General features: G+C 26.3%; 11 protein-coding genes across 11 annotated transcripts, besides 2 other annotated features; 7 read left to right on the top strand and 4 right to left on the bottom strand.

Moving 5' to 3' along the window:
* Positions 1–124: 124 nt before the first annotated feature.
* EHI_140220 (cysteine protease, putative) lies at positions 125–1,549 on the top strand (the record flags this gene model as incomplete). The annotated part of the gene is made up of 1 exon (XM_651655.1): positions 125–1,549. One exon carries the CDS (start codon positions 125–127, stop codon positions 1,547–1,549), a length of 1,425 nt encoding a protein of 474 aa, XP_656747.1.
* Positions 1,550–1,652: 103 nt separating this feature from the next.
* Positions 1,653–2,584, top strand: EHI_140210 (uncharacterized protein; the record flags this gene model as incomplete). The annotated part of the gene is made up of 3 exons (XM_001913762.1): positions 1,653–1,774; positions 1,849–2,411; positions 2,460–2,584. 3 exons carry the CDS (start codon positions 1,653–1,655, stop codon positions 2,582–2,584), a joined length of 810 nt encoding a protein of 269 aa, XP_001913797.1.
* A 132-nt stretch (positions 2,585–2,716) lies between these two features.
* EHI_140200 (uncharacterized protein) lies at positions 2,717–3,616 on the top strand (the record flags this gene model as incomplete). The annotated part of the gene is made up of 1 exon (XM_651654.1): positions 2,717–3,616. The coding sequence occupies one exon, from the start codon at positions 2,717–2,719 to the stop codon at positions 3,614–3,616; it is 900 nt and encodes a 299-aa protein (XP_656746.1).
* Positions 3,617–3,647: 31 nt separating this feature from the next.
* Positions 3,648–4,229, bottom strand: EHI_140190 (Rho family GTPase; the record flags this gene model as incomplete). Its single annotated transcript, XM_651653.1, has 1 exon — positions 3,648–4,229. One exon carries the CDS (start codon positions 4,227–4,229, stop codon positions 3,648–3,650), a length of 582 nt encoding a protein of 193 aa, XP_656745.1.
* Positions 4,230–4,361: 132 nt separating this feature from the next.
* Positions 4,362–6,686, bottom strand: EHI_140180 (uncharacterized protein; the record flags this gene model as incomplete). The annotated part of the gene is made up of 1 exon (XM_651652.1): positions 4,362–6,686. The coding sequence occupies one exon, from the start codon at positions 6,684–6,686 to the stop codon at positions 4,362–4,364; it is 2,325 nt and encodes a 774-aa protein (XP_656744.1).
* Positions 6,687–6,921: 235 nt separating this feature from the next.
* EHI_140170 (40S ribosomal protein S20, putative) lies at positions 6,922–7,332 on the top strand (the record flags this gene model as incomplete). The annotated part of the gene is made up of 2 exons (XM_651651.1): positions 6,922–7,224; positions 7,279–7,332. The coding sequence occupies 2 exons, from the start codon at positions 6,922–6,924 to the stop codon at positions 7,330–7,332; spliced, it is 357 nt and encodes a 118-aa protein (XP_656743.1).
* Positions 7,333–7,848: 516 nt separating this feature from the next.
* Positions 7,849–8,568, top strand: EHI_140160 (uncharacterized protein; the record flags this gene model as incomplete). Its single annotated transcript, XM_651650.1, has 1 exon — positions 7,849–8,568. The coding sequence occupies one exon, from the start codon at positions 7,849–7,851 to the stop codon at positions 8,566–8,568; it is 720 nt and encodes a 239-aa protein (XP_656742.1).
* Positions 8,569–8,653: 85 nt separating this feature from the next.
* Positions 8,654–10,471, bottom strand: EHI_140150 (uncharacterized protein; the record flags this gene model as incomplete). Its single annotated transcript, XM_651649.1, has 1 exon — positions 8,654–10,471. One exon carries the CDS (start codon positions 10,469–10,471, stop codon positions 8,654–8,656), a length of 1,818 nt encoding a protein of 605 aa, XP_656741.1.
* A 104-nt stretch (positions 10,472–10,575) lies between these two features.
* On the bottom strand, positions 10,576–11,649 carry EHI_140140 (gtpase activating protein, putative; the record flags this gene model as incomplete). Its single annotated transcript, XM_651648.1, has 1 exon — positions 10,576–11,649. The coding sequence occupies one exon, from the start codon at positions 11,647–11,649 to the stop codon at positions 10,576–10,578; it is 1,074 nt and encodes a 357-aa protein (XP_656740.1).
* A 506-nt stretch (positions 11,650–12,155) lies between these two features.
* Positions 12,156–12,390: a repeat region.
* Positions 12,391–12,554: 164 nt separating this feature from the next.
* Positions 12,555–13,342: a repeat region.
* A 1,109-nt stretch (positions 13,343–14,451) lies between these two features.
* Positions 14,452–18,575, top strand: EHI_140130 (phospholipid-transporting P-type ATPase, putative; the record flags this gene model as incomplete). Its single annotated transcript, XM_651647.1, has 3 exons — positions 14,452–14,766; positions 14,825–18,273; positions 18,332–18,575. 3 exons carry the CDS (start codon positions 14,452–14,454, stop codon positions 18,573–18,575), a joined length of 4,008 nt encoding a protein of 1,335 aa, XP_656739.1.
* Positions 18,576–18,706: 131 nt separating this feature from the next.
* Positions 18,707–19,936, top strand: EHI_140120 (actin, putative). Its single transcript, XM_650064.2, has one exon. It carries the CDS (start codon positions 18,772–18,774, stop codon positions 19,900–19,902), a length of 1,131 nt encoding a protein of 376 aa, XP_655156.1. The 5' UTR covers positions 18,707–18,771; the 3' UTR covers positions 19,903–19,936.
* The last annotated feature ends 660 nt before the right edge of the window (positions 19,937–20,596 follow it).

Here is a 20,596-nt window from a genome sequence, read left to right as displayed (position 1 = left end):
TATGTTCATTTAAATTGAATTTTTTTGATTAAGAAACAAGAAAAGGAAGAAGTTTATAAGTAAAAAGCAAAAAGTTAAAAAAGTATGAACTCAAAAAAAAAAAAAGTCGAAAAAGTATTAGTCAATGAGCCATTTGATTATTATTGTTTCATTGGTTATATGTTCTTTTTCACTCAAAGTAATTCCAAAATTAGAATATTTAAAAGGAAATGAGAATAAACTTTGGGAAGAATGGAAAATAAAATATGGAAAGACATATAATAATATTAATGAAATTCATAGAAAATTAATTTTTATGAAAAATTTAATGGAAATTAAAACGTTAAATCAAAAAAGAGAAAAAGATGTTGATGCTTATTTTGATTTAAATCAATGGAGTGATTTATCTAATCAAGAGTTTGAAGATTTAATGTTAATGAAAAAGCCTAAAAGAAGTAATGCTAAAGAATTACATGATACAATTAATATTACTATTCCATATCCAAAAGGTCCTGTTCCTATTAACTATTCTGCTTGTAACCAAAAAACACTTTTTGGAAAGTTAAATCCTGGAGAAATTGATTTTTGCAATGGGATTGAGTTTGATCAACAATCTTGTGGGTCATGTTATTGTGTAAGTAATGCTCTTGCTCTTCAATTAAAATGGGCTAATCTCACTTATTTAAGAGATGGAAAGCCTCAATACAAAATGTTTAGTCCTCAACAACTTCTTGACTGTGAAGTCGGAGGATATCGTTGTGCTGGAGGATATGCTGATAGTGTATTAGACTTTTCGCATTATGTTTCTACAATAGATGATTATCCTTATTATTCAGGTAGAGAACCATCAAAAAGAATGGCTTGTGTTAAAGGAAAAAGAACACCAATTAAACTCAGTTATACTATTTTCGATTCTGCAGAAGACATTAATATTATTAAACCAATTATTCATCATTATGGTGGATTTGTTTCATGTGTTTATCCTAAATACTGGACTGCATATCGTGGAGGTATATTAAGGGGTCTTAAATGTGAAAAAGGAGTTGTCACAACTCACGTTGTTGGAATTGTTGGATATGGTATTGAAGATGGTATTGAGTATGTTGTTGTTCGAAATTCATGGGGTAAAAATTGGGGTCTTGGAGGCTATATTAAACTTGGAGCAGATTCTTTATGTGGTATTGGTGGGAATGATGGAGGAGATGTTCCTGTTTCAGTAGTTCTTCATGTAGATTTCTCTGACGTAGAGTATGGACCATACGGTGAGTTTAGAAATAATACTGATGTCCCTCAACGTCTATACAATGAGTCTGCAGAAGCAAATGAGTCTTCAAGTAATATTGAAAGTAGTAATGATTCATCCAATGAAAGTCAAAGCTTAAATAGCCGTCAGTCTGAAGAGAGTTTAGTAGTAGAAGACTCTTCATCTGTGGAGCCAAACATACGACCTAACAATGAAAATCATTTAAGGTCTATTACAATCTATGTTTTATATGTACTTGTTGGAATTAGTATTATTACTATGGTAGTTGCTGTCATAATTCTTCATCGCTCAATAATTTTTAATTGACTTGTGATTTAATAAATAAAAGATAATCTTCTAAGATTTTTTTAAACGAAAAGACACTACCATATAAATAATATATGGAAAAAGATGATTAACTCTTTAAACAATGGAACATATTATTAATGTCATGGTAATACACTCTCATTCTGGTGGTTATAGAACTTGGGATTATATTTCTCAACATTGGAAAGAATTTGGTAATATTCAAATAAATATGTCTTTCAAAAAGTTTGTTTTTATTTCTATTTTATTAATAACAAAAAGCTGAACGTTAGAAACATTACAAAAGAAATTCTTGAAAGTGAAAATCCAGATATTCTTGTTTTTGGAGATTGTGCTGGTGCTCCTTATCAATTTAAACTAGAAGAATTAGATAGTATCGAAAGTTATTTAAATGAAAATTGTAATAAGCATTTGTTAGGAACGTATGCAGTCTTTTATCATAAAGAAGGACCACAAGGGAGAGTTCATGAATACGATAATCGTGGCTTATGTAAATATTTTGGAATTATTCCAGAACTACAACTAGTAACATCTAAGATGCCTCATGACCCAACGTATCTCATTAATTATCAAAATCCATTGTTATGGAAAAATATCATGCAGCCATACACAAGTAAAGGATATTCAAGTTCACAAGTCCCAAAAAATGGCGTGTGGATAGAAAATGACCAAGTCAAAGGTTTGGAAAGTGATGTGAGAATATTAGCAGAGACACTTGATGGAAAATGTATCATTACAAATAAAGTAACAACTAAATATACTTCATTGTATATTAGCCATATGCCAGAGTATGAGTCTATGATAGGAAATAAAGTTGATGGACAAATGTTGTACAATTGTCTAGTTTATTTAATGAGTCAAAGTTTGTTATTAACTTTATTTTCATTTTTTTATATATTGACAAGTTTAGACGTAGAGACTCCATTAGTAAATTTGTGTATGAAAACTTTAAAATATTGTAAAAGCAAAGAAGAAGAAATTCCACTTCCTTTGGTTAAGTTATTAAGACAGTTTCAATGCGTAATTGAACCATAAAATTTTGTGAATTTCAAAATTTTAAAATAAAAACTCAACTATAAAGTCAATGTTTGATATAAAAAGTGATTATAAATGTTATATTTATTCTTATAAATATTTCTTTTTGAGAAATAATGAAAGAAGTTGTGAATGGGTAAAATCTCTCAAATAAAAACTCTTATTGATTCAATTCAATATAAAAAGGTATCAAAAGAAGATTTTGTGTGTTTAATAGAACAAGATGATGGCAACCAAATAATTAAAAATATTATTTCAAGTTTAAAAACAAGAAAATTTAATAAAAGACAACAAATAAAACTATTAATACTTATCTTTTGGTCATTAAATACTCAAAAAACTGAAGATATAGCAGAACTTATTTTAAAAAAGAAATTTAGGTTTTCAACAATTAAATGTAATAAAGATGATATTATCTTTATTTCATTTAGTAAATACCTTGATTATTTAGTTATTATTTATAACCAATTTCATATGACTAATTCAAATATGTATGATTATACTCCAAAAGTACTTTTATATTTTGAATTAATAATTCAAAGTTGGGATTGTTTGATGAAAATTGATTCATTAACAACAACCTCAACAATAAATTTTGAAGAAATTATTACAACCTCTTTTTATGAACAATGTAAATTATACCATAAAACCATTACTATTTTCCTTAGTATTATTAAAAGAATTGACTCTCTAAATTTAAGTGAATTAGAAGAATTTGTAGAATATATTATCCATGCAGAAAAGATGAAATTTTGTTTATGGAAAAAGCTTAAAGATAATGAACATATTACCCAAAAATATGGAAAGTTTATGGGAGTTTCATATTACCAATTTACTCCATTTATTGAACATTTAAAAGAAAGAATAATACTTGAAAGAAAACATAATAATAGTCTTGAAAATTTAAAGAAGATTATTCAATTTGAAGGGTTTGTTGAGCAAGAGTATTTAATTATGGCAAATTGTATGCTCAGTTATATTGAAAATAATATGAAAAAAAGAAATAAATCCAGAAAAATATATGACTATTGATTAAAGAATAAAAAAAACACTTCAATTGACTTTAAAAAATAAGGCAACTCTTTCTCTTTATTTTCTCTTTTTTATTGATGTTAATTACTGCACGAACAGCTTCATCAAAAACATATCTTAAATTCTTTTGAGTTAATGCTGAACATTCTATATACTTAAGAGCTCCAATATCTTTACATTTTGCTTCACCTTGTTCAGATGTTATAGGTTCAATTTTCTTGTCACATGTTTTGTTTGTTTGTGTTTGTTCATCTCTAATATCAATTTTGGTACCAATCAATAAACATGGAGCATTTGGACAATGATGAGAAACTTCTGGTTTCCATTTAGATGAAATATTTTCAAATGAAGGTGGTGAAACAACAGAAAAGCATAACAAAAAGACATCTGTTTGTGGGTATGACAATGGACGAATTCTGTCATAATCTTCTTGTCCAGCAGTATCCCAAAGTCCAAGGTTAATTGGTCTAGAATCAACCATAACAGTTGCAGAATAATTATCAAACACAGTTGGTACATATTCTGTTGGAAAAGCATTTGTAGTGTATGAAACAAGAAGACAAGTTTTTCCAACTGCACCATCACCAACAATAACACACTTAACTGATTGCATAAATGAATTAATGATTTCTTAATGTTTTTAGATGGTTTAAATTCTCTACTCAAGTCAAGAAAATATAATTAAATTCTTCCCGTTTTCAAAAAAAGAATAAAAACGGGAAAAAAGAATGAAAGAAAAACACAATTACTTAAGAATATCATAGCGGGATAATATATTTTTACCATCAGGATGTTCAAATAGATAATCAAACACACGTTGTGGAACTCTATTTAAATTGTAACTATCTAATCTAAAAGAACGTAAAGTTTTACTAATAAGTGAAACAGATAATGAAGGAAATACTTCATCCTTCATTTGAACTATTTCTAAACTCATTGGCATTGTCAATAATCTACAAAACTCCAATAATGGATCAAGACATTTCATATACTTTTTTAAAGAAATATATTTCTTAAACACTTGGCTTTGAATACAAGAAACAAAATAATTTATTTGGAATCCTTTCATTCCATTGATTTTATTTCTCTTCAACATTTCTTCTATGATATAATAACAAATGAAATGACATATTTGTTTCAATAATCTATCAGCAATAGATTGATCATTCTTTGAAACTGATTCAAATATGTCATTCATAATCTCTGCTGTTCCATTTGCAACCCCTTCTTCAAATGTTGACCTTTTTGAGTCAAACATTGTCACACTTATTAAATAATCTAAAATTCCTTCTATTCTAGCAGAAATTAACTTAACTGCACGAACGAATGTACTTTCATATATTTCATTAATTTGAATATCACGCTGAGACATTTTAGTACCTGGCTTTCTGATTTTACCTCCAAGGTCTTTCATTCCAATTAATAACCACACGCACTGTTTATAATCATCCATTATCATTGGAAGAACATTTAATTCAATATGGGGTTGTCCATCACACCACCACTTCTTCATTAGTATAATAAAACTATCCAAATCATCTAGGTTACCTTTAAGATTATTAACTGAGTCAAATACTTCTCTCAAATCAATAGATCCTGAATTCTTTTTATATTGAATTATTGGAACTAAGTCTTCTTTAGGTTTTATTAAATTAACTTCTGGAGAGTCTTCTTTTGTTCTTGTAGAAACAAATATATTACCATCTAAATCTTCTGAACTACTTGTTTTATCTTCAGCACTAACTTGTAAATCTGTTTCTATTTGATTTGGTTCTTCCTCTGAAATAACATCACTGTTATCTTCTCCAAATGGGTTTGTTCCTTCAGCCATTTCAACAACCCTATCACTTTTTTCACTAGAGGAATGACTTTCTTTACATTGGACATGAGCAATAACTTCACTTTCATCACCAAAAGGATTTCTATGCTCCTCTACTTGTTCCTCAACTTTTTCATCACTTTCATCAATAAATGGATTTGACTGATGTAAGTCTGTAACATTTTGTGTTTTTTGTTTCTCATTGTCACTATCATCATTAAACGGATTTGTAGTAGAGGTTTTTATTGCAATACCTAAAGACTCCTCATTTTGTTGTTTATTATCATCATTTTCGCTACTATCACTGAATGGATTTGTACTAAGTGTTTTTTGTGATATTGCTGAATTGTCTGTAACTACTACTGCTGTTTTTGAATTCTTATCTAAAGTTTCATTATCTTCATTAAATGGATTTGTGTTTGTTTCAACAGACATCGTAGTTGTTGGGTGATTCATCTTAATAGCTTCATCACTAACATCATCACTAAATGGATTAGTTTGAGAAACAGTTGTTGGTTGTTGTTCAGAATTATCACTACTATTTTCACTAAATGGATTGTTTGAAGATGTGACTATCACAGACTGAGTTGTTGTTGGTTTTTTATTAGTTAAGTCATTTGTGTCATCAAATGGGTTAGTGGTATTTACTTGTTTCTGAGGCATTTCATTTTTTCTTAATGTTGAAGTGGACTTATTATTTCTGTCCAATTCTTTAGACTTTTTTTTTGGATTTATAACTTCATCACTAATCTCTTCATCACTCTCTTCTCCAAACGGATTTGTTGATTTAGAGGCAGAAAATATTTCAGTTTTATCAGCTTCAGAAACTTCTACTCCACCTAGGCACTGTATATCAATTTCACAGTCAAATGATTTACCTTTCTTAGATTTCATAGGAAAAGTAACATTTTGTCTAGTAGAAAAATCTACGTATTCAGCAAGATTAATATAACAATATCCAATCACATTTTGTTTTTTCTTTTTATCGTCTTTGAATTTAGTTAATGACAATTTAATTAATTTCTCTTCATAGCCATTAGAATTTCTAAATAATGTGCATTGAGGCATAATTACTCCAAACTGATTTCCTTTAACAACTCCATTTACACAATTTAATTGTTTTAAAACACCTTTGTTAATTTGTTTTTTTCCACGTTTCCATTTTAACATTACTTCACAATCATCTGTAGGAACATTTCTACATTCAACAAGATGGATGTAATATTGTCGTTTTTCTGCACTCTTTTTCATTTCATTTTTAAAGATTTCCTGATATTCTTTTTGATAAAGTGAGAAGAAAAGAAAAAAGCAGAAATTTAATAACTCTCTTTCCCATAATAACAAAAATTTAAATATTTCATAAAAAGAAAAAATTAATAATAAATAAAACTATAAATTTTAATTAAAAATATTATTTATAAATACCAAAAAAAAGAAAAACCAGGACAACCCTAAAAATCTTAAAAAATATCATCGGACCGAAGTAATGGCTGACATCAAGAAAGATATTAAAGCTCCAGTCACTCCAGTAGTTGTAAAGAATATTACTATCACAATTACTTCAACTAAGGTTAAAGCAGTTGAAGCCCTTTGTACTGAAGTAAAAGAAAATGGAAAGAAAAAGGGAGTTCAAGTCAAAGGTCCAGTTAGAATTCCAACTAAAACCTTAAGAATTACCACAAGAAAGACACCATGTGGTGAAGGTTCAAAGACTTGGGATCATTTCCAAATGAGAATTTACAAGAGAGTATTAACATTGAAAACTACTCCAGAACTTGTTAAAGAAATTGTTTGTTAATTATTTTATTTAAATAAATCAATATAAATATTTATTTTCTTTTAGACTTCTCTCAAGATCGAACCAGGAGTAGAACTCGAAGTTGCTATGTTCGATTAAATTTACTTTTTTCTTATTAATTTTTTTTAATGTTATATATAGCATAAATATATTTTTAAAATTCAAATTATTGTTTTTATGAAATAATGTGTTATTCATAAAAATAAAAAACAAATTAATAATTTGATTTTCAAAGGAATTAACATTTTTTAGGAATTTTTAATTTTTTTAATACTATTTTGTCCATTAAAATACCCCAAAAATCTAGTTTTGTACAAAACAAGTGTCTAGAGGTAAATTATTTCAAAATTATTATAAAGTACTACTTACAACTTTAATACTTTAATTGAAGAAAAAGAAAAATTTAAATAATTTCAATTCAATTTCAATTTTTTTCAAATCAAAACTACAACTAATTAATTAAAATTCAAATTTTTTAGAATTATAATAATAATACTAATCAATTTTAATGTTTTAAATAAAATAAAAATATTGCTTGAAATAAAAAATTAATCCAAAACCTTATTATTAACTTCAAAGTAAGTAAGAACTGATATTTTTTATTAATATATAAAAATGTCAGATATTGAAATACAAATTCCACAAGAAGAAATGAATTGTTGTTGTTTATTATGTAAAATGAAAAAAGTTGTTTTACAAAAAAATTATATACCGTGGATTTCACTTGTTCGAATATTTTATCTTTCATTAATGTCTTTATATCCATATAAAACGTTTTTCTCAGTAAAAAGTGATATTCCAGATTTTATTAAAACTCATTGGTCAATTCTTTCTCAACTTTCTCAATTTAATGGAAAAAGTAGATGGAGAAAAAGTATGTTAGACGCTATTAATCACTCACGTTTTTTTCAATCAGGAAAAGATGAATATCATGTCTCTGGTTATTGGAGATTAAAAGATACTTCAATCCCATTTGTAGAAAACTGGGAAAATGAATCAACTAAATCTGAAATTACAACAACCAACTCAATTGAAACTACAATAGATTCTTTTGAAATACAACATACTTATTCATTTAATCAAATAGCTCAAATTCAAACAAATGAATTACTTAAAAATTATTATATTAAAACAATTCAACAAGCTCAAAATAATAATCAATATCTTGTGTCTATTTATTCACAAGTTAATTCTATATTTCAATTACATGTTCAAAAAGAAATTAAAATGAATGAACAATTAATTCAAAGAAATACAGAAGCATTATATAAAATAACAGATAATAAAGAATATAATTATTCATCAGCTTGCTTAATGATAAAGACTGTATTTTAACATTTTTATTAATATTTTAATAAAATTGTTATATTTTTTTTTATTTTTTATATAATTAAATTATAAATTAAAAGAAAAATTAATTTCATTTAGATTCTATTAAAACAGTCTTTGTTTGAATATCTTTTGACTTTAATTCATTTAACTGTTTCTGAAGAACTTCAATTTGATTTTGTAATTCAATATTTCTTCTTAATGATTCTTCAACTACTTTTTTCATCATATTTACTTCATCTTTATCAGTTTTCCACCATGAACTAAACCAACTTCCATCAGATTGTTGAACTGATTGAGTTTGTTGAACATCTTTTAAAACAGCAATATCTTTCCATTTTTTAACTTCATTTGTTAACTCATTTACTTCTGTTTGTAATGAATTAATCATATTTTTATATTCTTTTTTTTCCATTTCTAATTGATCTAATTCAACTCTTAATCTTCTTGACTCTTCATTACTATTTTTACCAAATTTAAGTTCAAATGGTGTTGTTTGAATTGGTTGTAACATACTTTCTTCTAATGTTGTTTCTTTAATTACTAATTCTTCTTCTTCTTTTTTTATTTCTTGTTGTTTATTTTCTATTAATTCTTCTTTTTCTTTAATATGTTCTTTTCTTTGTTGGTTTTGAATTATCTCTTCTTTTTCTTTTTTCAAATTTTCATTTTCTTTTTCAATAATTTGTATTTTATCTTCATATCTTTTTGAAATAATTTTTAATTCATTTATTTCTTTTTCTAATTCTTCTTCTTTATTTTTATGTTTTTCATTATTTTCTTTCATTTGAATATTTTCTTTCATAAGTTCAATACATTTATCATTCTTTTCTTTCATTCCTTTATCTCTTTCTTCAATTTGTTTTTTCATTTCTTCAACTTGAATTTGATGTTCTTTTTTAATTTCAAAAATATCATCAGTTTTATTTTCTTTCTTTGCACTTTTCATTTTATTAATTTCACTTTTTAATCCTTCTATTTTTTCATCTGTATTATTTAAATCCGTTTTAAGTCCAATAATAATATTATCTTTAGTTTTAATATCTTCTTTTAAATTATAAATTAACTCATTTGTATTAGCTTGATTTTGCTCATTTTCTTTTTCCATTTTTTCTATTTTTCTTTCCATTCCATTTACTTTCTTTGTTAATTTTCCATTAACTTCTTCTAATTCTCCAATCTTATTTCTATACTCAGTAATTTTTCCTTGATATGTTTCATTTAATTCTTTTACATATTTTACTTCATTTTGTTTCATATCAATTTGTAATTTCATTGTCTCTTTCTCAGTAATTATTTTATTCATTTCTTTTTCTATTTCATCTATTTTCTTTTGAACTTCTTCTGTTTTCTTTGTAGCAATTTCTTCTTTTTCTTTACTTATTCCACTTTCTTTAATTGCTTCTTGTTTCTTTTTCTCAGACATAGCAATACTCCTTTCTAATTCGTTATTTCTTTGCTTTGTTTTTTTTAATTCTTCTTCCATATATGCTGCTTTTCTTAATATAGCAGTATTTTTATCTTTAGTACAACTTATGTCTTCTATTGTCTTTTGGCTTTTATTTAATTCATCTTCTAACTCTTTAATTCTTGTTTCTTTTACATTTGCTTCTTCATTCATTTCATCAATTTTCATCTTTAATGAACTATTTTCTTCAATTAGTTTTTGGAAATCTTCATCTGTTATTGTTGTTTCAAAATTCATTTCAAGCTCTTCTTCTGAATCTTCTTCTTCTTTTGATTCTTCTTGTTGCTTATTTTTTGTTTCTTGAATTGGCTCTGTACTTTTATTTGTTTCTTCTTCTTTAACTAACTCACTTTCCTGCATTTCTTCTTTTTCTTCTGAGTCTTGTTCAAGGCTAAAATCTATCTCTTCATCATTTTCAACTTTCTTTTCTTCTAAACTCATGAAATTGTTTTGTTTTCAAGTTCTTTTAATCTTTTTTCTTATTTTTTAATAATAAAACAAAGTCATTAAAATTATAAATTAATAAACTCAAATAAAAAACCAAATTAAATGTAATACTTTCCAATTGAAGAATAATCTCTTTGTGGTAACTGAATGCCTTGTTGTTGGGGTTGTTGTTGATACATTGGATATTGACTCCTTAAAGCATCATACCTTCCTTGAGGAACAGTTTGTTGATAAATCATTGGCTGTTGTTGGAATTGTTGTGGATTTCCATAAAGTGACATATAATCAATCTTCTTTTGTTGTGAAAGATCATAAGATTGATGAGATTGAGATTGTTGTGCTTGAGGATTCTGAAAAGCAATATTGTCAAAAATATTAGTTGATGTAACTTGAGGTTTACTTTGAAGATTACTGAGAATGTCAGAAGGTTTTGATTGTTGTGAAGATTTTTGTGAAACTGGACTTATTGTTGGTTCAGCATGACTTTGTTTTGCATCTAACATGTCAAATAAATTTGGGTATTGAGTTTGTTTTTGTTGTGAAGACATTTTAGGAGTAGAATTATTCATATCAAACAATGGAGAAGCAGAAGAAGGAGACATTTGAGTTGGTTGTTTTCTTTGTTGAGAAGGTGACTGTGGATATTTTGAAGGTGGTAAAAAGTTTAATTGTTTAGAAGGTGTTGTTTGAGGGTATTGAACTTGTTGTTGAACATTTGAAGAAGGAGATATTGGTTGGCTTTGTTTTTGTGAAGCATTGCCATTGTAGAAATCAGAATAATTTTGTTGGTTAAAGTAACGTTTATGTTCATATTTGTCTTTGATAAATCGTTCTAATTGGTGTTGATCCATGTCAGGTCTTTTAACAACAGAACATTGGTTTTCCCATATTTTTGCGGCGTTATTATTTCCTATTCTTCGAACAAGATTAACTTGATCTTCTGTCCAAGAGTCAAGGGTAATAGATCTAACTTTAGAAATATGAGTTCCCATTGAACGATGAATTCCAGCACATCTTATACAAATAAAAATGCCTAGATTAACACTACTCCATTTAGGAGTAGTAGCACCACAATCAGCACAAACACAATTTCCTTCCTGAGTTACAAGTTGGGCTAATTCTTCGTGCAAACGTTTTTGAAGAGCAGCATCAGTTTTATAATCTAAACTCATTATTCTTCTGAATATTTATAGTTTTTCAATCTTTTTGTGAGCAGAAAATTTAGTTGATGCCTTTTTTTATTTTTTTTATTTTATATTATTTAATTATTTTATTTAAAAACACATTTTGATTAAATCCAATTTTATTTATGAAAATTGTATTTATAATAAGAATTTTTATTGATAAAAGTTATCAATAATTAAATATTTTAAATAAAGTCCGAGAAATTCTTTTGAAGAAAAAAAAAAGAATAATTGTAAATAACCAAATTGTAATTCATAGTTTTGTATTGTTTATTATTATTTAGAAAAGTTTGTTTAGTTTAGAGATATTTGGTGGTGTTATATAATTACTTTTTATTATTTCAAAAACAATAACTATAAGTTTGTTATTTATTTTTGAAAGACTTTTGTTTATGTCAATTGAAAGTTTAGATTCAATAAAGAAGAATAACAAAAAATTATCCAAAAAAAACAAAAATTGTATTTTTAATTATTTTCTTTATTTAAATAAAATATAATAAGAAATTAATTAAGTATTAATAGAATTTGCTTTTCTTGTTGTTTATTCCTTTCAGAATAATCAAGTTCTTTTATAGGAACTTTACGAAGTATGTTTGCTTGTGATAGAAACAATGTTTAATACCATTCTTCATATTTTTAACAACAATATTTTAACTTTTTTACAATGTTATTTTCATTTTTTATTTCTTTAATTAGTCTAATACTTTCTATATTTATTATTCCATTTATGTTAATTTTTTTTATTCTTTAGTTCTTTTCATTAATCTTCATTATTATTTTGATATGAGACATTGGTTATATGAGTTATTAGAATTATTTTATTCTTTTTATCTATTACTTATATTTTATCTTTATCTTTGTTTTATCTTATTTTTATTTTGTATCAATAAATATTTCCAGTTATTTATTTTCATTATACTTAAATTTATTTCATTTATTGTTATTATGACATTATCATAATTTCTATATCTTTCATTCAACGAGGTGATTTGTTTTATTTTCCATTTTTCTTTATTTAATATCACCTGTGTTTCATATAACATTTCCAATATTCTAAAGTAATATCGTTATTTGGGTATATTTCATTTGTTGTTTCTTCCTTATTTTAATTTTCTTGTTAGAATCAAATATGATTTTATTTGTATTGATTCTGATTATTTCATTTTTATTAAATTTAATTCTTTCTTTTATCATTGTCATCATATATTTTAGGTATTTTATTCTTTCTAGTGCTTTAACTTTTATTCCTTCTTCTTCATATTCTTTTAATTTCATGATGCACTTTATTCTGTACAATTTCCTTCCCTTGACCAAATCTTCTAGTCTATTGATTTTCTTTATGATTTCTTTTATTTCATCATTTTTATCTCTTATTATTTTATTTTGGAGATAGATGTGCATAATCATTGAAATATTCTTCATATCATCTTGCAGTTCCTGCATTCTGCTTCCTGACCATATCCATCTATTATTAATTTCCATTATTAATTCGTCAGCTTCTTTTCTTTGAAAGTAGTAATTAATGTTGGCACATTTTTCAACTTTCATTTCTTTTATTTTATTGATGAGAGTGTTAAGATATTCTTCATCAATTTCTGTAGAGTTATTCTTTAATATGATGTTTTTATTGTTGAATTACACTCTACTCTTTTATTATATCATTTACTTTCATTTTAATGTAATAAATTAAAAAAAAATTATTTATGAATTTTTGTTCAATTCAATTTTATGTTATTAGCATCAAAAAGAATTATTTAAATCATAAAAGAAATAAAAAAATTTTTAATGTTATTTTGAACTAATTATAGTTTATAATTATAATTTTAATAGTTTTCAATTTGTTACATGTAATTATTTAATTTTAGAGATATATTTTTAATTTGGTATTGTTTTATTATAATAAATTAATTAAAAAGAATCATTCATTTCCAATATATTATTTTTGTTTTAAAAGTTTAATTATTAATTTATTTGAATAATAATTTAATGTTTTTAAAAACGACAAACGATGAAATAAAAAAGTAGCAATTCTTTCATTAATTAAATAAAATGAATCATTTTTACACAAAAATAATGTACTTCTTATTTTTAATTAAAAATCAGTTAAACATGTGAATATAGATAATATAATTAGTTTAATTTGTCTAATTAATTTGTTAAGATAAATTATTTATTTAATTCAATTAGTTGTTCATTTTTAGTTAACTAAACATTGTTTTAGTTTAATTTTAATTGAATAACTTTTTTATTTATTTTAAGTTAAGAAATTTTTATTGGTAAAATTTTGATTAAGTTTTTTATAACCTAGAACTAAAGGTAGTAGAATGTTTAAATTCAAATGTTGTGTTTTTGGCATTATTCATTTATTATTTACATTTTTTTGCTTTTTGTTTACTAACTTTCCATAACTTTTTCTTTAATAAGGAATTTCTGTTGTTGTGTTAAATAAGATAGATAATTTAATTAATTAATCTTCTTGGTATAAAGCTATTATTCATTTTAAGAGAATATCATCTTTTCGTTAAGATTTTTGAGTATGACTTTGAAAATCAGGTGTAAAACTCAAGAATCAAACTAATGTCAAAAAAAGAAAACAAAAGAAAGATTAATTTAAAAATACGTTTATAGAATAAACACGTGGTAACCAATAAATGAAGAAACAAAAATATTCTCATTATCAGTAGAAGTTTTTAGTGAGATAGAAGGATAAGTATTAATGAGAAACATTATTTTGATTGTTTATGACAGAGTTTCATTATTTTTTTTTTAAACTAAAAAAGAACATTGTCAATGTCGGCTAAGGTGAAACAAAAAAAACCTGAAAAATCTGAGTTAAGATATCCGACTATTCATTTATTTGATTATCAAAGAAATAAAAAAGAAGGATTTCCTGATAATTCTGTTAAAACAACAAAATATTATTGGTGGAGTTTTATTCCAGTTTTTTTATTTAATCAGTTTAAATATTTCATTAATTTATTCTTCTTAATTGTTGCAATTTTATCCTGTATTCCACAGTTATCAGCAGCAAGTCCAGTTGCTTCAATAGTACCTGTATGTATTATGTTAGGATTTTCATGTATTAGAGAGTTACTTGATGAATTTGTTTGTTAAATTTTTTTCTTAATTTAAAGAAATAGTAAGTTATTCTAACAAAGTATAGAGAAAGTTTAGGGCAGACAAAAAATTAAATAAAGTAGAGTATGATAAATTACAAAGTGATGGAAATTTAATTAAAATAAAAGCAAGTCAAATATATCCAGGAGATATTTTGGTTCTTCCAAATAACTCAAGAATTCCAGCTGATGGTATTCCATTACAAACAACAAATGAAGATGGTCTTGTATTTATTGAAACATCTGAGTTAGATGGTGAAAGTAATCTTAAACAAAGATTAGTTCCATCTCATTTTATTGATAAGTCATACGAAGATATTTGTAAATTAAAAGGAGATTTTCTTACAACACAACCAGATCCAAATTTTGATCATTTTGTAGGGACATTTGAGATAGAGTCACAGAGTTATAGTGTATCAGAAAAAAATTTTATTCCAAATGGATGTACAATTAGAAATACAGAAAGATTATTATTATTTATTGTGTATTGTGGGTTTGATACTAAATTAGCAAAAAATTCATCAAAACCTAAAATTAAATTCAGTCATACTAATCGTAAGTTTAATCGTTTTGTTGCTATTGCACTAACATTTGATTTTATTGTTATATTAGCATCAACAGTATGTTATTTTACATATTCATATATTTATCGTAAAGGAGAAAAATGGTATTTACCAGATACTGACAATGTTTGGAAACAAACTGTTCTTCACTTTTTTTCGTTCTTAAATATGTTTTCATTCTTAGTACCAGTTTCATGTCTTGTTTCATTAGAATTCTCTAAAATGTTTCAAATGCTTTTTATGTCATTTGATTCTGATTTAGAAATTAATACATTAAACACTATTGGAGAAAATGAAACAAAAGGATGTATGCCTTGGACTGGGACATTAAATGATGAATTAGGATTAGTTGAATATGTTCTTTCGGATAAAACAGGAACATTAACAGAAAATGAAATGAAATTTATTAAATGTTCCATTGATGGGTATATGTTTGAAGAAACAGGAAATGGTATAATAGCATATAATATGAATAATGAAAATATAAATAAATTTAAAGCAGAAAGAACATTATTTGAAAGTGATGTTGGAAATAATTTTGTTGGGGTTTCTATTCCTGAATCACTTATGTCAAGTGCTATACCAACAGCAGCACAGTCTTTATTTATTTCAAGAAGTATGACATATGATGGTCTTAGAGAAAAAGGAACAACAACTTTAGTAGAAGAAAGTGAGGATAAAGAAGTAAATATAACATCGTTTGATTCTTGGAAGAAACCAATTAAAAGTGATATTAAAAGAAGACCATTAACAAAGTTTAATGAAAACAATGAATCTTTTAGAAGAAATAGTTTCTTTCATGACTCATATTTTGGTGTTAATATGCCAAGAAATTCATTGGATTCACAACCACAAATTCCAATTATGTTAGTTAATAAAGACAATGAAGGTATTATAAATGAAACACCAAATCCTATTTCTACTGTAGAAAATGAAAACATTACTCAACCTCAAAATTTACAAATAAATCCTCATTTAATTACTGTAAAGAAAAAAAGATCAAATGAATATCCACAATATAAACCAAATAAATTAACATTAACCTTATTTTCTCGTCCAATGACTGGTACAACATCAGAAAAGATATCAAGAAAACAAAGTTTATCTAAGAAAGATGATAATTCCCAAATATTATTTTGTTCAACAGAAGATGACAATAATTCAAATAATAAAAATGAAAGTATATTAAAAAAGATGGATGAATTTATTCGATGTATGGCTATTTGCCATGAAGCGGTTTCAAATATTCATGGTAAAAAAATAACATTTCAATCAGGATCACCAGATGAAATTGCTCTTTGTGAAGAAGCATCTTTAAATGGTTATATTTTCACTAAAAGAACACAAAAGTCAATATTTTTAGTTATAGCTGGAGAAGAACATCAAGTTGATATTCAAGCAGTCTTTCCATTTGATAGTAACAGAAAAAGAATGAGTGTTTTAGTGAGGATGTGGGATGGTACATTAGTATTATATTTAAAAGGAGCTGATATGACAACATTACCATTAATGAAAACAGGTGAAAAAGTAAAAGAAGCTCAAATGGATGTAAATAAATTTGCTAGAGAAGGATATAGAACATTAGTTCTTGGATATAAAATAATTCCTGACTCTGTTTTTATTGAATGGATGATTAAATATGATAATGCTAAATCACTTATTGTAGGTAGAGATGAAGCAGTAAATGCTGCCATTAGTGAAATTGAAAAAGACTTTACATTACTTGGAGTTTCTGCTGTTGAAGATAAATTACAAGATGGAGTACCTGAAACAATTCAATCATTAAGAAGAGGAGGAATTAGAATATGGATGATTACTGGAGATAAAGTCGAAACAGCAATAAATATTGGATCTACATGTGGATTAACACAACAAGAAAAAATTATTCACATGACAACAGATAATTGTGTTGAGGTATTAAAAAATGGAGTATTAAATGAAGACTATTCAGTTGTCTTTGATTTTGGAGTATATAATGCAGTTGGAAAATTAGACGATTTTTGGAATATAGTACTTGGAGCAAAAGCAGTTATTTGTTGTAGAGTTACACCTCTTATCAAAGGAGAAATAATTAAAAATGCAAAAAATAGAACAGGAAAAGTATGTCTTGGAATTGGAGATGGAGGAAATGATATTTCATTAATTAAAGAAAGTGATGTTGGAGTTGGAATTTTTGGAAAAGAAGGTACACAAGCTGCTCAAACCAGTGATTATGCTGTTAGGAAATTTAGACATTTACAAAAATTAATTTATTTCCATGGAAGACAAGCACTTAGAAGAAATACTTTGATTGTAAAATTATCATTTTATAAGAATGTTGCATTTATTTTAATGCAATTCTGGTTTGGAATTCAAAATGCATTTAGTGGGCAATCTTTATATGAGGATTTAATTATTACTTTATTTAATATGATTATGACTTCAATGCCTCCTGTTTTTATTGGAGCTTTTGAAATTGATATTCCTTTCTTTTCAGCGAGAGATTATCCTGAAGCACATAAAGAAATATTAAAAGGAAATAATTTTACTTCAATTACTTCATATGTGTCTTGGCTTGTATTAGCTGTTTATCAAAGTGTTATGTTATATCTTCTGTCAAGTTCTGTAATTATAACAAATGACGTATTTGATGAACATGGAAAAACTGGTGGATATGGTTGTTTTTCAATTTTAATTAGTATTACTTCAACACTAACAATATTAACAACAATGGCATTATCTATTAAAAGCTGGAACATCTTTTTAGTTCTTGGATTCTTTGTATCTTTCATACTTTCTCTTGTTTGTATTTTACTTGTTTCCTTTGTACCTCAAATGTCTAAGCGTGGTTTATCAACAAACGCATTTTCAATTATATTTTCTCAACCATCAACATATCTTTTTATTTTACTTTATGTAATATTAGCAATCACCCCATTATTACTTCGTAATTTGTTTGTTTTTTTATATATTATTCTTTGATAATTTGTACATAATATTTATTTAATTTAGCTGTAACAGAGCTATTGCTCCTAAACAATATCAAATTATTCAAGAAGTTGTTCATAAACATCCACTAACAGAATATGGAAAACAGAGAAGGATTTATCAAGAAGGAAGTGTTGAAGCACATGAATACTTTTCTGAATTTTGTAAACCAAAATCACTTGACGATACAAACAACAAGATCAATGAAATTGAAATGAAACAGCAACCAAATAATGTTTCTTTTACTGTTAATTCTTGTGATAAATAACAATTTTTTATTACTATTCTTAATTTATTTTTTAATAAAAATTAAACAACAAAAAGACTATTCATTCAGAACTAATAAAACTAAGAAGAGTTGAACTAAATAAAAAAAGTGAGAACTTTGGAGTTTTCATTATCGTTAACTCCAAACAAAAAGTATTTAAAGATCATAATGAACTGAATTAAATCATTAATTAATTATGGGAGACGAAGAAGTTCAAGCACTTGTTGTAGATAATGGATCAGGAATGTGTAAAGCCGGATTTGCTGGTGATGATGCACCAAGAGCTGTATTCCCATCCATTGTTGGTAGACCAAGACACGTTTCAGTTATGGCTGGTATGGGTCAAAAGGATGCTTATGTCGGAGATGAAGCTCAATCAAAGAGAGGTATTCTTACACTTAAATATCCAATTGAACACGGTATTGTTAACAATTGGGACGATATGGAAAAGATCTGGCATCATACTTTCTATAATGAACTTAGAGTTGCACCAGAAGAACATCCAGTTCTTTTAACTGAAGCCCCAATGAATCCAAAAGCTAACAGAGAAAAGATGACTCAAATTATGTTTGAAACATTCAACACCCCAGCTATGTATGTTGGAATTCAAGCTGTTCTTTCATTATATGCCTCAGGTAGAACTACTGGTATTGTTATGGATTCAGGTGATGGAGTTTCACACACCGTCCCAATTTATGAAGGATTCTCACTTCCACATGCTATTCTTAGACTTGATCTTGCAGGACGTGATCTTACTGATTATCTCATGAAAATCTTAACTGAAAGAGGATATGCTTTCACCACTACTGCTGAAAGAGAAATTGTCAGAGATATTAAAGAAAAACTTTGCTATGTTGCTGAAGATTTCAATGAAGAAATGCAAAAAGCTGCATCAAGCAGTGAACTTGAAAAGAGCTATGAACTTCCAGATGGACAAGTTATTACTGTTGGAAATGAAAGATTCAGATGCCCAGAAGCTCTCTTCCAACCATCATTCCTTGGTATGGAATGCAATGGTATTCATGAAACTACTTACAATTCAATTATGAAATGTGATGTCGATATCAGAAAGGATCTTTATGGAAATATTGTTCTTTCAGGAGGAACATCAATGTATCCAGGTATTAACACCAGACTTGAAAAGGAAATGATTCAATTAGCACCACCAACAATGAAGATTAAGGTTATTGCACCACCAGAAAGAAAATACTCTGTTTGGATTGGAGGATCAATTCTTGCATCACTTTCTACATTCCAAAACATGTGGATTACCAAGGAAGAATATGATGAATCTGGACCAGCTATTGTCCACAGAAAATGCTTCTAAGCGTTTTAATTTACTTCTCAATTGGTTTCTTTTATTTTCTTTGTTTTCGTTTTATTATAAAAATTTGATTTTAATAACAAAAATCAATTAAAATGTCATTTGTTCAACCACTTCAGCACTGTTTAATGGTCTTTTTCTTCGATCACGAATTGCTTGAAATGTTGTACGAATAACAATGAATAGAACCGTTGCTAATACAAAAAGAGGAAGGAAGATCATTCCTGGAAGTACTTCTCTTGTGATTTCATTTTCTTTTACTTCTACAAAAACAGGTTTACCTAATGTTAGTGATATGAAAAGACAAATAACAATTGATGTGATAGTCATTTAATTTATATTTCTGTTTATTCCGTCGATTTTTTAGATTTTTGTATTTTATTTTTGTAATATATAACAATAATTTACAAAAATATATTTTTGTTGAGTTTCATTCAAATCAAAAACTCCAGCAAAAAAATAGAAAAAGTTCAGAAGAAGAATTACCAAAACAAATTCTGTCATACTTTAAATTTATATCGTTCATCTCATAAAACCATATCACCTAGTCTGACAATGAAAAACGAAAAGAGTTGCGATTCAAATGTTACTAATGCAGAAGAAGAAATTAAAAGACAATTAAATGAATTTGAACAAGTACTTCTTCAATCTCTTAAAGCTCAATTTAGCCCTTTATTGTTCCATCAAATACAGACAC

The sequence above is a fragment of the Entamoeba histolytica genome, genomic scaffold (genome assembly GCF_000208925.1).
Source record: "Entamoeba histolytica HM-1:IMSS scf_1104750518431 genomic scaffold, whole genome shotgun sequence".
Taxonomy (NCBI): domain Eukaryota; phylum Evosea; order Mastigamoebida; family Endamoebidae; genus Entamoeba; species Entamoeba histolytica.
Note: the sequence above shows the minus strand (reverse complement) of the source record. Positions and strands in the feature narration are given on the sequence as shown.